The 17,172-nt window shown below is 39.4% G+C and overlaps 2 protein-coding genes across 5 annotated transcripts; one reads left to right on the top strand and one right to left on the bottom strand.

Moving 5' to 3' along the window:
* Nucleotides 1-139: 139 nt before the first annotated feature.
* Nucleotides 140-7,788, bottom strand: lgsn (lengsin, lens protein with glutamine synthetase domain). Of its 3 annotated transcripts, none has more exons than XM_071503581.1 (4): nt 7,730-7,788; nt 2,683-3,382; nt 1,714-1,880; nt 140-1,534 (listed from the first exon to the last, which is right to left on the bottom strand). In XM_071503581.1, the coding sequence occupies exons 1-4, from the start codon at nt 7,766-7,768 to the stop codon at nt 341-343; spliced, it is 2,100 nt and encodes a 699-aa protein (XP_071359682.1). In that variant the 5' UTR covers nt 7,769-7,788; the 3' UTR covers nt 140-340. The 3 variants fall into 3 exon arrangements, with proteins under 3 accessions (XP_071359682.1, XP_071359683.1, XP_071359684.1); XM_071503582.1 differs by lacking the exon at nt 7,730-7,788 and adding an exon at nt 3,620-3,834; XM_071503583.1 differs by lacking the exon at nt 7,730-7,788 and adding an exon at nt 3,620-3,751 and having other exon boundaries at nt 2,683-3,402.
* Nucleotides 7,789-9,775: 1,987 nt separating this feature from the next.
* On the top strand, nt 9,776-15,374 carry ptp4a1 (protein tyrosine phosphatase 4A1). Of its 2 annotated transcripts, none has more exons than XM_071503585.1 (5): nt 9,776-10,268; nt 10,577-10,669; nt 11,738-11,868; nt 12,700-12,774; nt 14,176-15,374. In XM_071503585.1, exons 1-5 carry the CDS (start codon nt 10,164-10,166, stop codon nt 14,291-14,293), a joined length of 522 nt encoding a protein of 173 aa, XP_071359686.1. In that variant the 5' UTR covers nt 9,776-10,163; the 3' UTR covers nt 14,294-15,374. The 2 variants fall into 2 exon arrangements, with proteins under 2 accessions (XP_071359686.1, XP_071359687.1); XM_071503586.1 differs by having other exon boundaries at nt 10,018-10,268; nt 14,180-15,362.
* Nucleotides 15,375-17,172: the final 1,798 nt, after the last annotated feature.

Here is a 17,172-nt window from a genome sequence, read left to right as displayed (position 1 = left end):
TATATTAAACTGATTGAATGTAGTACTTAGAACTGTTATGCACACACCAGTGAGGGCAGCAGCTACAACAGTATTGTTCTTCAAACTAATAACAAAAATATGCACACAACAACAAAATTGCACAACACCACTTTGCACATTGAGGGTTTATGCCTTTATTTTTAAATGACTCTGAAAAATATCTACAATCTGTATTATAATAATAATAGTAGTAATAATAGTAATAAGTTATCAACATAATATAAAATAAACAACTTTTATGTTCAAGCAGGTGTTTCTCATGCTTTTATTTGTATGGCGGGATGACCTGTGTTTCACATGTTATGAAAGAGCAGGATTTCTAAATAAAGTACTCCAGGCACTTGTTTCTCTCATCATCCAGTTCTTGGGTCTCAATTTCAAACTTTTTCATGGCGATGAAATACTGAACAAATGGCTCTCCGAGGGTGCTGCAAATAACGTGATCGTCCCCCAGCGCCTCCAGAGCATCATCAAGCTTCACGGGAATGGCAAATTCCTTCTGCTGACTGGGAGCTTTGTTCAGACTGCTCTCAATGTTCAGGTTTCGTCTGATGCCGTCCAGGCCGGCAGCCACTGTAGCAGCCAGCTCGATGTAAGGGTTGGCCATGGCTGAACCCAGCTTGTTGTCAATGTGCGTCTCCCTCCCACCATGGCACTTGATGTTGAAGGAGCTGCTGTTATCGTTGCTGCCACAGGTGGCGTACAGCATTCGTTTGGGGTCTTTGATCGTTTTGGCAATGTGGCTCCGGCAGCCAAGACCTGGCGACATCAGGCAGCTCAGCGCAGCGGAGTGGGTAAGGAGACCAGCCAGCCATTTCCTGCCAATCTCGGACAGTTCACCTGCCTTCTCCCCACTGTGGAAGAGGCTACGTCGGCCATTAGCATCCCACAAACTGTGAGAGAGCACCCCAGCATTGTACAGGCCATCGTCGGTGAAGAAGCTGGCAATGTAGCTGTGTTTACGAGCCATTTCTTTGATGCCAGTGCGGAAGGTGAAGGCGCTATCTGCAGCCGCAATCCCAAACTCTGGCCTCAGATTGATCTCCATCTGGCCAGGCCCGCTGGCTGAAGAAATGCTGTCTATGTCTGCACCCATGCAATACATGCTGTCCACCAGCTGCTGGAAGAAAGGCAAGTCGTGGTTGCTTAGTAAGGTGGTAGCGGGGAACAGGAGTGTCTTTGGTCCAATTCTGTCTGGCGCTCCCAGAACACAGCATTCATAGGTGAAGGAGGAGTGTAGGGAGAATCCCATACTTTGGAGCTGGCCAAGGAGCTGCTTGGCAATGAGGCGTGGTGAAGTGCGAAGGGGGTTTCCTGTCACTGTGCAGGGGTCACAGATGACCCGGGCTGTCTGCTCGGCCCAGGGTAGGACCCTGAAGGTTGAGAGGTCAGGGATCAAAAGGACATCACTGCTGAAGTTGGCAGTGTTTGCATGGTCCACTTCGTTGCTCTTGGGGCTCAGCGTCAGCTCCAAGTAACTTCTCGGCATTGGAATCCCATATACGGCTTTCTCCTGCGGATACAACGTTTTCATTAAAGGAGTATCCTGACACTTTTGAGAAATACTTTTATTTGCTTTCTTTATGAAAGATAGATGAGAAGAAGGATTCAGTAAGGCTTTGTCAATCCACCCATTAGATAGATAGATAGATAGATAGATAGATAGATAGATAGATGGATAGAGTTCCATACATGGAAGAAGCGAACGGGCACTGTCTTGGACCTGGACACCCCATGGAGATCGGTGGCCTCGAAGCGGACAAAGTTGATGTTCTCTCGGGCGATCTGTTGCTTGATCTGCTCCATGGCTGCAAAGAACCTCTGATTACCACAGAACTCGACCGTCTCGTTCCCGTTATCTGTAGAAAACAGTTTGAATTATCTGCAAAAACATTTGACAACCATTGATTTCAAATTCTAAACTTTTGAAAAAACATCCACAAATCCATGTTTTCCCTTTTCTAAAACATGTCAAGACCACTATAGTCAAGCCAAAGTCAAATCCAAAACCAGTTCCCCTTGATTTTAAGTCAATACTGAATAGAAACAGACTGATAAGTCTGCCAGGCCAATACACTGGCTGACATTTGCTTATTGCAGATGTATCTGTATATGTTGGCCAATAAGTAAAAGAAAAAAACAGAAGCACACATTTTTACACTGTTAAATGTCCTGCTCTGTATCTTGGTCACAGTTTAAAAGACAGCCAATATATTTTGACCTTTTTTCTTAAACTCCCAAATATCAATTGGTCAAGTTATAATACTGAGGGCAGGGAAAATTGAATCGCATTGAAAAACAACCTCAAAATAGGCAATGGAGCAAGTTGAAAATAATATTTTTTGGTTTTGTAGAAGTAGTGAAAAGACCATTATAAAGCCAGCTTTAAACCAAAATCATAATTTGAAATGTCCAAATAAAGAAAACACACATAGAAAAGGCTCAAGAAATCAATATCTGTTATCAATTAAAACAGTAACTAAAACCTGACATACAAGATTTTAAAGTGAAACTTGAGACAGAGACAGGAAGTTTAACAATCTGTCCTGATCATACGGAGCTTACACTGTCACTGAAATTAGATAAAGTCCATTTATTTGCTATTCTTTCAGATTTCTTGATTTGGGATGAAATTTCAATCAAGGACAAAGCTTCACCAACCTGTATTAGAAGCTCCAGTCCCTTCCCAGGAGCCACCGCTTGCATTTGAGTGTGAACTGACCCCTGACTCTCTATTTGTGTTGGCATCAGACCTGATTGAGCTGGATGAATCCATGCTGGAAGGCAGCTGAATAGAAGTGCTCTCACTAGGCATTGGCCCCCTTCTGGAAGCATCAGAGTGGGGTTTGAAGGTGCTGAGCACCCTGTGGGAGTTTCCATCAACCTGCCGTCCGTCAGGCCTTCCACCACCATCTTTACCACTCCTACTGCTGCCCCCGTGAAGGTATGTATAAGGACTCCCTGGCTTCCCATCATCTCTTCCTCGGATGCTGAGCAGAGGAGTGTCCCTGAGGAGGGTCTTCAGCTCCTCCATGGTCTGCCTGGGGACACCCATTGCACCATAGGACACCCTGGTTTGAGATGATGCCTCTCTGGTCCAATCCTCCCGGTCAGAAGGTTCATCCATCCTGGGATTGTCTACTCGCTCTAGGGGCCTGTGAGACAGAGGGCCAATGGAGATCACAGTGGGGGTGTCAGGAGGTATGGGGGTGCTGGTAGGAGAGTGGATGATGGATGGACCTGCTCCTCTGCTGCTCCAGTCCACAGGAGGTGCATATTTCCCAGTCACCCTCACTCCCTTCCTGTTGCCCAGGCTCATCCCTGTGCCATCTATTTGGTCTTTGCTTCTACTCTCTGCCCCCTGGAAAACACACAGTGTGTCTATCACAAGAATGGTAAGAGATGGTCAAGTATGTATGAAAAGAACTGCCCAAGACTGGAAGGGATCAAATCTGTAATAATACTGTTCAAGGTTCAAAGACATGATAAAATACAAGATCTAGTCTATTGCACAAAGTCATGAAAAAAACTGTATTTAAAGCCAAGGTTTTGTGCTGAAACAAAATTCAAATCAAAAAGTTAGATGTGAAATTGTTACCTTGAAATCTTCAGAGTCATTCATTTCTTTGTTTGTACTCTTTCATGAACAGTGATTAGGAAATTTGATAGCTCTCATGTGAAGACAGAGCTTCACTCGCACATTAATTTTTATAGACAATTGGTACAATGGAGACGGATTAGAAAATTCTTTTTGCCCCCCCAACACCCACGGGAGTCCAACTGGAAACTGGCACCAGCCGGCCGCTGGTAGACACTGAACCACGACAGCTTTGAGCTCATTGGCTGCCGGCGAGGACAATTCAGAGTCGCTTTTGTGTCACTGCAAAGTGGGACTGCAGAGCTCAGCAGCTCTGTTTGTGCTTCCAGAAAGATATGTGAGCAAAAGTATTTATTCCAGAGAGATAAAAACATGCAACTGCTGGGACCAGACAATGGCTGCTGTTGTTCATGCATTTAGCAGCTGCTGTCTGAGTGAAATCACTCTCCTTCAGTCAATCATATATACATACATATATATATAGGGAGAGTGAGAGAGAGAGAGAGAGAGAGAGAGAGAGTTAGGGTCCATTTAGTAGCTGTTCTGGAGCTTTCTATCACATCACACTATGCTCATCAATACAGTTTGTATCTCAAACTTTAAGCCAACACTGTAAGTCCACTCAGAAAAGTGAACATTTAAATTTCTAAAATGTCAAAACAACAGAGAAAACACAACCTGCTACATTTATATGTTGTAATTAAATCATTCAATAATACTTTATACATTCATAATAATGAACTCATAAGGAATATTTAAGGCTTATTGTGTTATGAAAAATACATTTTGCTGGTGTATATGCTTCTCTGGCCCAGCTTTCTCTTTTTATCCAGCTCTTTGATGCATTATTATTAAAGTACAAAGGTAATAACTTACTAACTTTTACACCGGCAAACTTTATGAGTTTTTATAAAATGAGTAGGTCATAAATAAAGAGTCACGGGTTTTTCTTTTATGATTGGCCACCAGGGCTGCAGTTATAAATGATATATAAATCATTCATTGTAAATAAACTGTTAGTAAATAGATTTTGGTTCCGATCCTCTGCAGCCTTTGCAGAAGGTAAATGGTTGAACTTTTAATCATATGAATTAAAGAGATGAATAAAAGGACAAATCAAATTATTCTGAAAATGGGTGAAGGACCAGATTATAGAATTGCTAACACTAACATTTTATGAAAATCCTCCTTGTAATTCCCTTGGAAAGAGCATAATTCAGTTCTGCTAATAGAGAGCCAACAAAAAAAATCCACATAAACATTCATGATTTACTGACTAGAAATTCTCTTCTTCATATATGTTGACCTGCTAATTAGTAGAAGTTTACCAATTACTGTCTCTGTTTTTCCTAAAGTTACTACCAAATTACTTTGTTCTTTCCAGGAAACATCTTGGAAATCATTAGGAAAAAATGGACCAGACCTCTGAAATAAAGGATTACTGAAGGATTTCCTCAACAACAGGTTTATTGCTGATCTAATAGTAAAACAATAATAATGATTTATTAACCATTAATAGAACAGTTTGTTATAATTTACAAGAAGTAATAGCAATATAATTAAAGATTTACTTGAAAGTTCTTAAACTAATACTGCTACTACATCTCCTGCTAATCTACTCCTGATGCTGCGACTACATTTGCTCTGCGCACACACGTGGAAATAAACATCAAATGGTCTGAGAAAGTGAATTTAATTAGGACTCAGTCGCCTTAGAGTTCAGCTTCAGCTTTAATGTTCAATGTTCTGGTTAATGATGAAGACCTGTTCCTAAACAGAGGCACCATAAATCCATCCAAACGTGACCACTGGAGTCATGCTCGGACTCAGTTCACCCAAATCACGTGAGAAAAAAAATCCATATGGTTTTCATCTCTTCAGAGAGTTTTAGGTTTATTTGCTTTGGCTTTGATGTAACTGATGCTAATAAGATCCACTGGAGGTGGAAAGATTTTTATTTGTGGTATTCAGAGTAGGGTTGGTCAATATGTCGATAGTGTGAGACAGTATAGATTGCATGCCCTTGCATCTCTGTGGTAGTTGTCACTACAGCCTTCAACCTTTAAATATCTCCTTTTAACATTTCTGAGCGTATAAGGCAATTTGCAAGTTGTATTGACTTTTTTGTATGACTCTTTGATCCATGTGATTAATTTTTAAATTGTTTAATTTTCAGGATTAGCCAAAAAAAAACAAAAAACAGATGTTTCTTCTTATTAATTGTATCAATAAACACTCTCTCTTTTGGTTTTTGTATGAAATGTACTATAATGTGTCACAATATAAAAACAAAGACTGTGACAGAAGATTTAATGCTTTGCTCACTTAAGTGGGCAAGTTGCTCAAAGTATTAAAAAATGACATTTAAACACTGGACACCAATGTACTTGTTAGAATGCGTGCATACCACTAGGGGTAACAAAGACTTTACTATATTTTTTTTTTCCTGGGTGAACCAACATTTCCATCTGTGAATGGCTACAACAAGCTTGACAAAAATGTCCCTTCCTATTTTTCAATAAAGTGCATCACTTTAAAATTTAGATTTGCCAACAGTCAGTTTTAAAAGAAGTCCGCCTTAGGTTTAATAATAAAGAAAAAAAATTGGGCCATATTTCAGGTATGACTTAATACATATGGATGTTTTGTGGTGTGCGCTGTCCACATGTGGTCCAGTGAAGGCCCAGCAGTCACCACCTGACCTGCGCAGCCTGCAGGCAGAGAGATGTCTGGGCAGACCACCTCACTTTTTCAGGGTGGGGTTTCCAGAGCTCCGTCAAGCTGTAGACAATTTAATATAAGAACCGGATGTTTTGCAGGTTTCTCTTCAAAATAGCGCTTCAGGCTTGACGTTAAGGGGAACAAAATATGAGGAAAGAATAAAACATAGAAAGAAAAAAAAGTATTAAAATTGAAAATATAGAATGTGATATATCATAGTATAATTGCTGTGGGGTTTTTTTTTCTGGAAATTAAAATGTCAAGGGGGGTGAATAGACATTTATATATTCACAACAGTCCCAAAAGTGCTCTTAAAAGGTATGCTATCTATTATATCTTATCTATTAATATCAAACATCACAACTATAACAAGACATATTCTGGTAACACACATACAAAACAATATATAGTATATCCTTTACTATTACTTTGATTGCTGATCAATGTGATGATTATTATAAACTTAAGAAATATTGTATTACAATGATATAAAACGGAGAAATCTCACGCTGGAGAAGCTGGAGCCAGAAGATTTAGCCACACTAACAATTATTTGTTGGCGTGGTAATGTTAATTCCAAATAAGGGTGTTTTATTTTGAAAATTACAACAGGAAATCAACTCCCCCGTTCTTTCCTGCTTGTCGGTGTCGGCCGAACACATCAGGAGACTTCGGCTCCGCTCGGAGAAACAGCACCGGACTGTATGGTGGAGAACCGTTTTATAATTTTACCTTTTTCTGGGGACCGGCTGTATGATCAAGCTACAATCTTCAATGAGTAAGCATATCCCAGTAAGTAACGTGTTTTCGTGGCTGCCATTTTGTGTTAATTCCTCCTTCTTGTGCTGTAGCGGTAAAATCAGGACGTTATCGTTACCAGCTGGCCTTCACGTTTTCGGTGAAATCACGGCCTGTTCGGGACAAACCCGGTTCAACACCTCCGCGACTCAACCGCCTGGTATTTACTGTCCCACTTGGCTGCAACATAAACCGAGTAAACCGGCGTTTGTCCCGGTTGTTCAGCGGCGGTTGAAGCTTCGCGGGATGTTCGTCACTTGAGGGGAAGCGGCGGTCGGATGCGCAGCTCGGGCTGTGTCCTAGCTAGTCGCTCGGAAGTTTCTACCGGATAAAACCGACGCGGTTTTTTTTTTTTTTTATGTGAAATTAATCGGAAGTGTAAGTGAGATTTTCTGCGGGATTTCCGACGGAGACCGGCCGCCCGCCGCTTCGACGAGGCGTCGTGTTTGTCCCCGGAAGGCTGGTCCGTGCGGTCGGTCCGGACCGGAGCTGCCGTCGGTGCCTGCAGGCCTCTAACGCGAAATGATGGCGCCCAGTCCATCCTCACACAAAGGACACTTCACAGCCCTGTAATGAAATGCATCAACATACCATCTGTTTTAACGACCACTTGTGTGCTTCTTGTCTCATTTATCTTTGTATGTCAGCTCCCTCTTGGTTGTTTTTTTTTTTTTTTTTAATTTCAATTTTTTTTTTTTTTTTTTTTAATCCAAAATGTCATGTTTTCTACCAAATGCTGTTTTCATCTGGAAAATACCGGATTAACAAAGCATACTTGAACAGCTTAGGTTTTTAGTATTTGGAGCATAAGCTGCAGCAATAAAAAGCATTTCCCAGTAAATGGGCTTTTAGGTTATTTAACACTTCTTGAAGGGGGAAAAACATCAGTAGCTAAATGGCAGTGAAAACAATTGAAAGTCAGTTTTGTGATGAAGATAATGATGATGATGATGATGATGATAACAGAGGGTATGTTAAAGCCCTGCTGAGGGCCTCATGGTGAGCTCAGCTTTCACAGATATGACCTACATGTCAGAAATGACACCTCCTCTCTATTGTACTCTGGCAGCAATGAGTTGGGATATTATACAGTAACGCAGTGAGTTTATGTAACATTCATGCAGGTACATTTTTTTGCCCTTTTATTTTTCTCCATCTTCCCTCCTGTGAAGCATTATCTCACATTTTGGTGCACGAGTTGATCGCACATTTCTCGCACCTACACCTGCCGAGTGTGGGAATCAAACCCTAGACTCTGGCAGTGGGTAGTGCCTTGCTCAACATGTCAATCGCACAAACTGTCAATGTGACTGATACACCGACACTTTGTGTGGGAATTTAACTTATAAGTGTGGTTTTATGTCGTCTGTCAGGACAGTAGTCGCTCTGAAAGAGGAGAATTTTTACTTCCTGTTTTCAGTTTGGAAGGAGTAAATGTAAAAAGAAAAAATAGAAACACAGAGACTTTATTATTGTCATTACTACCTTATGTTGTGCTTCTGGCAGGATTGTGTGGTGGCAGCATATGAAAGCACGAGCTGCAGGAAACTCGACAAGACGCTTTCTCTTAGCTACAGTGAAGTTTACTTCCTCTATGACTTTTTTTTGTACGGTTTTTAATTCAGTGTAAAATGGCAGCCCTTGCTATAGTTGACTACAGATCTTGTGTCAGACTGAACGGATGTTTTGCATGTGTGTGATGCAACTGTGTGACAATGCAGAAATGTCAACAGCTGTGTAGTATTTCACTCCTGTTTCAAAAATGAGATTCAAAATTTTCCATCATCAGCATCATGAGTCAGACTGTGACCAAAAGATTATTTGTGTTTTGAATTAATCTCTTGTTCCCAAAATGTCCATAAATAATGACAATGAGTCTGAAGTGCTGGAGAAACAAAGAAAAAACCAACATATCAATCAAATGTTCAGTATTTTCGATCGATAACTGCTTTCGATCATTAATTAATTAAAGCTGCAGTAATTAGTTGCCTTGTAGAAAATTATGCAGCAGCAAATCTGATTATTGATATTTATCACTGAACTAAATTTTTAAGCAAAAATTAAAAAAAAAAAAAACAACTTCTGCTTTCAGATTCTCAAATATGAATATTTTCAGGTTTCTGACTCATCTTTGATGGAAAACTGGGAAATTTTCAGTTGAAATTAGTTAATTAAAATCTCTGATTATATTTCAGTCAATTAACTAATAATTTAAACATTAAACCATAGCAAGTTCTCAGAATAAACAGCTGAAGCTTGTTCTAAAATAAGGATATTGTGCGTTCTGAAACCTGAGAAACGTGTGTCATGTGATAAAACTTTGGACTGAAAAACTAACAAAAATGTTAATGTACTGAAACTCAACAGAAGCCTCCCAGTGTCCTCAGATTGTGTGTTTTTTAAAAGCTGCTTCTTCTGCCTTGTCCCCCTCTGTGTCCTGCAGCAGTTCTGTGGTGTTCTGGGTCACACATTTATGGAGTTTCTGAAGGGCAGTGGGGACTACTGCCAGGCTCAGCACGCTGCCTATGCAGACGAGTGAACGGCCAAACTCGCCATCGATCCGAAGCACTTGAGCCACAGGAGGGAGCCCGGGAAGTTGGCAGAACCGGGACGCCTCCCAGAACCAGCGACAACTCGGCCTGGATGGGGTAACTCCAACCGCTGCACACTGCCCTCGTCGGCTTCCGCCTGGCCAGAATCAAGGTGGAACCAGCCTTGTTTTTTTCTTCCTTTTCTTTTGTTTTATTCGAAAGGAGAGGGTTTTGAGTTACTTTTCCAATTGTCCGCCCTTTTTCGGCCACCGACTCCCCAAATTTCCCCATTTGCTTGTTGCAGCCTTTGTTCATTTAGTTTTTTTTAAGCCTTGCCAACCTCGAAGAAGACCGGAGGATTTTTGTTTCTGGGTTTCTGGAAGCTTGTTGGACATTTGTGTTTGACATTCCCTCCGAGTTTAACTAAGCGTTTACATTGGTGTTTTTACTCTGTGGAAGACTTTCGGTTTCGTTATTTTTTTTACGTTGTCACAATGGCTCGTATGAACAGACCGGCCCCTGTGGAGATCACCTACAAAAACATGAGGTTCCTCATCACCCACAATCCCACCAACGCCACCCTGAACAAGTTCATCGAGGTGAGTCGCAGTGTCATCGTTTAAAAGAGAGTTAATCCAGTCAGATGTAAGTGGATTATACGAACTGCTAGAACTGTATGTTCACATTTAGTAAAGATAATGTGTTGGGAAATGTTTGGAGCAGGGATAATGTAATATAAAGGCTTTGAGAACATGTCAGGTCAGCTTTTGGGTTAGCTCACAGAAGCTAGAACCACATCAGAGTTTAGGAATAAGAGCAGTTGAGTTAAATCAGGCTTGTGTACTTAATTACATTGTGTTTCTGCCTACTTGTTTTTTCTCACTAATCCTTTGATGTATTTTTACAGGAGCTGAAGAAATATGGAGTCACCACCGTAGTGAGAGTTTGTGAGGCCACCTATGATGCCACCCTGGTAGTGAAAGAGGGAATCCAGGTTCTGGTGAGTTTCAACGCACAGAACTGACAAACTTGGTGACTTTCAGTGGATTAAAACAACACAAATTGTAGTTATTTTTGCCTTTTTTGCCCCATCTGCTGTGGGTTTCCCCCTTTTAACGTGCGTGGTTGGTTTCATCAGTGTTTTTAAGCTGTTTTCTTACAGTGTTATATAAAATTTTCCGTTAATAACGCACACAACAGACACAGAGCCATCATGACTCACAGCTTGCACCTTTTCCCTGTTGTCAACATGGTGACTTTATCCTCAGATTTAGTGAGTTTATAGATTCACTGTGAGACTTAATTGCGTAAAAAAAACCATGAGAGGCTCATGGGGAAGGGTGTTAATGTTTTTATTTTCAAAGCATTTATTGACAGATCAGCTGATCCCCATTGATCCAAAGAGTCCAGATGATCACATTGCCTCCTGTACTTACAAGTGTCATCTTCCTCTGCTTTAGAAAATGAAGCTGCTATAAATTAATGTATTGAATTTATGGCTGCAGCCAACTAATCATTTTAATGATCAGTTAACCTGTGGATCATATTTTCTATCAGTTGTCTAAGGTGACATCTTCAGATTGTTTGTTTAGTCATAACTACAGTCTAAAACCAAACGTTCAGTTTACATTGATTTAAAACGGATAAAAGCATCACCTCTCTCCAAATCTTTTCTGTCCATCAACATATCGATTAATCAACTGTTGCAGCACTAATTTAATTATCTGTCAGCCAGTAGCTTTTCAAGAGAGTCGACAACATGGCACCATTTTATATTCAGATCCATTTAATGACATAAGAAGTATTTTTGGTTAAACTGATTGTATGACTAGGTTCATTGAGCTTGTAAAAATTAAATAAAATTTCACACACAACCATGAAAAACATTTTTAAAATGTCAAATGAAGACACTGATACAGAAGAAAGAAAAACCACATCACCCTCCCTCCCCCTACAACAACATTTTTCTTTCCCTGCTGCCGGTTCAGCCCTCACACATCTTTTGTTTTGGTTTCCAAGAAACTGGGCCGATGACGTTATTTCCCTCTTTCTCCCTCTCCTTCTCCAGGATTGGCCGTTCGATGATGGAGCTCCTCCCTCCAACCAGATCGTGGATGATTGGCTGAACCTGCTGAAGCTGAAGTTCAGGGAGGAGCCTGGCTGCTGCATAGCTGTCCACTGTGTGGCAGGACTGGGGAGGTGAGCACTCGATGTCAGAGAGATTAAAGTATTACGCTCTTATCAGACGGGATAATGGTTTACACGTGATCCCTGTTGGTGGGAATATGGCAAATAAAACTGACACTACCTTCTGCTGGCACATCCTCCGCCACAGAAACAGTTCGTCCATTAGTTGAAGGTTTTATGTCATTTGTCGGTCAAAATGTCAAACATATTCTGGTCTCAGCTTCTAAAGTGTATGTGTATATAAATATATATATTTTTTTAAATAGCCTAAGCAAACAATCTGTTAATCGACCGAAACTTTCTGCACTGTGAAAGTCTGAAAAAAACTGTCTTACATGCAATAGTACCAGCGCTTATTTTTTAACAAAAGTCATTATTTTCTCAGTTACATGAAATTAGATGATGATAGTTTTATTGGTTTTATGAGTTTGCTTCATCCAGTAATATTGCATTGAGTTGGGAAATTAAGATAAAACAAGACAAGTGCAGTGCAGAAAGCTCCGGTTATCAGTTGTGGTTTGAAAAATAGCAGTTGTTTACATTTTCTGTCATGACGCCGTACATGACTTGAGATTTGGACAACCTCACAAACAGGTTCTGTCTCCATCTTATCTGCTTTTAATCTGGTCTGAGATTCAGAAAACATCTGGACGTCCAGTCTCTGAACTTTTAATTTGCTGGTGTCCTCTTACATATTCAGCTAAATTTACCAGTGACAGTATAATTTGAAGACTTTTCTGATGAAACCAGACAAAAGCACTGAAAACTGCAACTTTGGATAAAAAGAGCAGTATGAAAAACTGTACTCTCTTTAACTGACGTGCTCCCTGTTCACCCTTGCAGAGCTCCTGTTTTGGTCGCACTCGCCTTGATAGAATGTGGGATGAAATATGAAGATGCTGTCCAGTTCATTCGACAGTAAGTTCACACGAGAATAAAAACATTTTGGCAGTTCTGCAAGTATCCGAAGATGAAGTTTGTTTTGTTTTGAAAAGCTGATGCAGCCTTAAAGAAACAGCACTCTGAATGAAGCCAGACTGATACTGGAGTCCTCAGGCTTATAATGCCTATATTGATATATCAGAATAATAATTTTTTTTTAAATCCCTTTATATTTTGGTTATATAACACATAGTTTTGTACTGAGCGGGACACTGAACAGCTGAATGAGACCAAATCTTTGGGTCTCATTACTTGGCACCTGCCTCATATACTGGCCCTGTATTGGTTGGCCACCCATTTTGAGATCATCTTGCTTTTTCATGTGTCTCATACCTGTATTTCTCTCAGAAACAAGAAGATTTTGTGCTACATGAAGCAGGGAGGGATGAGTCATACCTGTAAATAGCTCAGATATCAGATAGTGAGATAAGAGTGATTCATGAGGAGGAGTGGAGGGAGTGCATTTAAGTGTGATGAGTCATTGAAATGTTTATAGGCCCCACATGTTTACTTTGGAAAAAAAAAAATAAGGGATTTCCATCGAAAAGTATTAAAATGACTACACTTAATGACTTAAAATGACTACATATTATGATTAGGAGAGTGTTTATATGCAGAAAAACTTTTCGGGTTAAATAATAGTAGTTTTATCACATTGAAAAATCATGTAAAAATCCAATACTGCCATAAAGTGGTTCTGCACATTGAACGGAAGCATTGTCCATAATGGTCCAACACACCTTGGGATGACTATCTTGGTATAAATAGTATATTGTGTGCTGTTATTTAGTTGATTAAATCTTAATAGGGAAAAGGAGATAAATTATCTCTGATGATAGACACATTTATGTTGTGGTACAGTGTTTATTATGTCTCCCACCCCTAATTCTAAAGTAGGAAGTGGCTAATAAGAGAGAATGAAGACTAAATTTTGCTATTGCTAATTAGCCAACGTTAGCATTAACAACTGGTTACTTATCAACATAGAAAAAGTTTTGTGAGTTCAGCTTCAGACTTAATTTCCTTTACTCACCAAGAGCTGTCTCCATCCTTCTTGTTTTGCTTCTATTTCTATCATTTCTTTTATTCTACTGGAGGTAGTATACTATCTTGCTAGCTCTGTCCTGGTCCCCCTGTCTTGTCCCTTTCCGATACCGAGTCACTGTAGCGTCCAGTCTGCTCTGAAGAAGTAGCACTTCTCAGAGGGCGTATTATAACCTGTTGTCAAGTAAATGCAACAATGGTTGCAGCTCTTAGCAAGACTAGAAAGTAAACAGCTGTTAATGCCATCTCTGGCTATGTAGCAATAGCGAAATTTACATATAGCTCCTTTAAATGTTTAATATTTTTTAACATTAACATAATCATTTCTTTCAGGAAGCGTCGAGGAGCGTTCAACAGCAAGCAGCTGTTCTACCTGGAGAAATATCGTCCAAAGATGCGCCTGCGCTTCAAAGATTCCAACGGCCATCGCAATAACTGCTGCATCCAGTAGAGCCAAACCCTGAGCCACGCCAACCCCCCCACCCCCACCCATCCCCCACCACAGAAGAGTTCAATTCAACCTTGCTAGCTTGTTACCTGGCAGGCTTGTTTTCTTAACCATTGTGTTGAAGTATTTTTATTTGGAAAACCATGCGCAGTAATTCAACTGTCCCCCTCCCTCTTCAGGTTCAAAATCAAGTGTCAAAAAAAAAGAAAAACAAGAGTTGTGTGAACTGGGATCAAAGTGTTTCCTCTTCATGTGCCCATAAAAAAAAAAAAGAAGAAAAAAAAAATTAGGAAGGGCAGCACTGAGTCGTGTATCGTTGTAAGATGTTGGATTAATTGTTTTTCTGCAAACGCATCCCAAAGATTTTGATTGGCCAGTGCGTTTACATTGCCTGAGAATGTGCTGAGAAAAACCACATTTTTAATTTAATGTGAGCAATTACGTCCCCCGTTCAATTTTAGGGTTCCGTTTCAAGACTGACTAGAAAGAGTTATGCCTTCTTTGAAATCAGATGGTTCATCCATAAATGCCTTACAATCGAAGTGGAACAAAGGCAATCGAGGCGGGAGTCCTCTCCCGCTGGCATTTGGAAAGGGTGTTTCATTTTTCTACTCGGAACAAAAAAAAAAAAAATAGTTGCCTTTGTCTTGTGCAGGAAGTCTTACACACACTTATGCCCTTTCAGTAACTATTTTTTAATATAAAATGCTTAATTGTTGCAATATTTGTCAATTGAAAGTCTAGGAACTCGTACCTTTTCTTTTATCTATCAAACCTTCTGTTTACTAATTAACTGCCATGTCCAAAATGTGATTTTCTTTTATTAATTTTTTTCTTTTTTTTTTTTTTTTGCTTCAAACTGGACTTCCAACGTCTGCGATATTTTGTATGCCTTTTTATTTGATGTCCGTAACTTAAGACTTGGATACTTGATGATTTTATGTATTTGAAAATGTGTACTATTATTATTAGGTTGGCTATTTATACTATCAATGGATGTGTGATTTAGTACCGTGAGCGACAAAGTTGTACCTGTTCACCAACTTGTGAGAGTACATTAAATGATACACTGAAAAACAACAAAGTGAAGTGTCCATGAGTTGTTATTTTCAGTGGTTATTGGTTGTTATTAGCATGGTTTCTAAATACTTAATAAATTGTATATGAATGGAAGTTCATTCTTGACTGTGGGGACAGTAGCAGGACAAAGTGTTGTTCATTCAAAGTCTACTAGATAGATACAAGAAGTCTTAATGATTTGGGCTCCTTTTTAAAAGATGGAGGCAAATTAATAAATTGGTCACAACCACATCAACAAGCAAGATTTTAAATCAAACAGATAATAGTTTGAGTTTTGTCTTTGCCGGAAAAATTAAAGTGTGGAGATGACGTTATAAATTTCTTTACAATGGGATAAACTCACTTGTTTTTCCCACATGGTAACAGATGAAGAGGTTTTTACTTTTCTTAGCTCTTCTTTGTAAGTTTAGTCTAATTATCAGCTTTCTAAAGTACAACACTGTTAATAAATCTGAAGTCCCATTAAGATCAGAGATTGCACATCTTTATACAAAATAAGATATTCTGTTTATCACTGTGGTGCATTTTCAGGAAAGTAACTAAGCATATTTGCTCAGTTACTGTACAATTACGATTTTGAGGTACCTACACTTGACTTGAGTGCATCTATTTTAATGCTATTGAATCCATGACATGACTCTTTGCTCTTTGCTCCCCTACGTTATATAGTACTGCATTAGTTGGAAGTTAAGATGGTGAGATAAGAGTGAGTCACGTGGAGTGGTGGGAGTGCTGTAGGGTATGATGAGTCACTGAAATGTTTATAGTTCCCACATGTTTGCTTTGAAATATTAAAGGGATTTTTCATAGAAATAATGGCAATGTTTTATGATTTTATTTTAAATGGCTCCATGTTATGATTAGGAGAGAGCTGTATGGAAAAAAAATGTGTAAAATATGATATAATTTGTTCATGCTCCATCTTATGTGTTGTGTTTTCTGTCCTAAACATAGAAGTATTGACTAGAAATTAAGAAATACGATTAGGCAACTTCCTGACATCCTGTTGTTAAATGAACTGCAATGTAAACACCAAGCACTCTGTGGAAGATCAGTGTTTTTAAAGTTTTTTTTACTATCAGTGTTGGATTAACAGCAAGTTTTACTATAAAAATAAGCCTCTTTTGCTAAAAAGTTTCTTGAAAACAAAGCCGAAATTGAACAAAATAATTGTAGAATGCACTGAGCACATTTTCTTTGTTGCATGAATGTCAGTGTTTCTGATGGTGTGGCTCCCACCCCGAGGTGTGCCCTCTTGTGATCATTTTAAAACATGCAGCGTGTTGCATTTACGCCCCCAAAGCCATCCTCCTGTTGACGACATGATCTACTGAATTTGATTCAACGCAGCTCTTTGAATGTATTTGGTTTGATTTCACCGGAGAGATTCAAACATGTAGAGAGCTCTGTCATTCACAAAAAAAACTCCACTTTGATAGACACCTTGTGGACTTGTACTCGTCCCCTTAGTAAACATCAAACATTTACCAAACCTTAATGCACTAAATAACTCTGACTGATGGTTCATTTTACTGACATGTCATCTAATGACTACAGTTTACACCACTAAGAGACTGTAAAGGCTTTAGTGTAGCTTTAAAGAGTGCCTCCTAAAAAACATCAAGTAAACACATCCTGCTAAATTTAGGGTTGAGGTTTACGTCAACATAAAAATCAAATCAAATTAAGTCTAATGAAACGAGACTTGAGATTTTATCATTTTCTATAGGAAGCAAAACAGAATCAAATCACCTTTGAATAAAGTTGTTAGCGCTCCAACAGATTCCTGATACAAACCTCTG

Source organism: Trachinotus anak, unplaced genomic scaffold (assembly GCF_046630095.1).
Source record: "Trachinotus anak isolate AG129_WGS33_773 ecotype Australia unplaced genomic scaffold, CSIRO_AGI_Tana_v1 ptg000019l, whole genome shotgun sequence".
NCBI classification, from domain to species: domain Eukaryota; kingdom Metazoa; phylum Chordata; class Actinopteri; order Carangiformes; family Carangidae; genus Trachinotus; species Trachinotus anak.
This window is presented reverse-complemented; position numbering and strand designations above follow the sequence as displayed.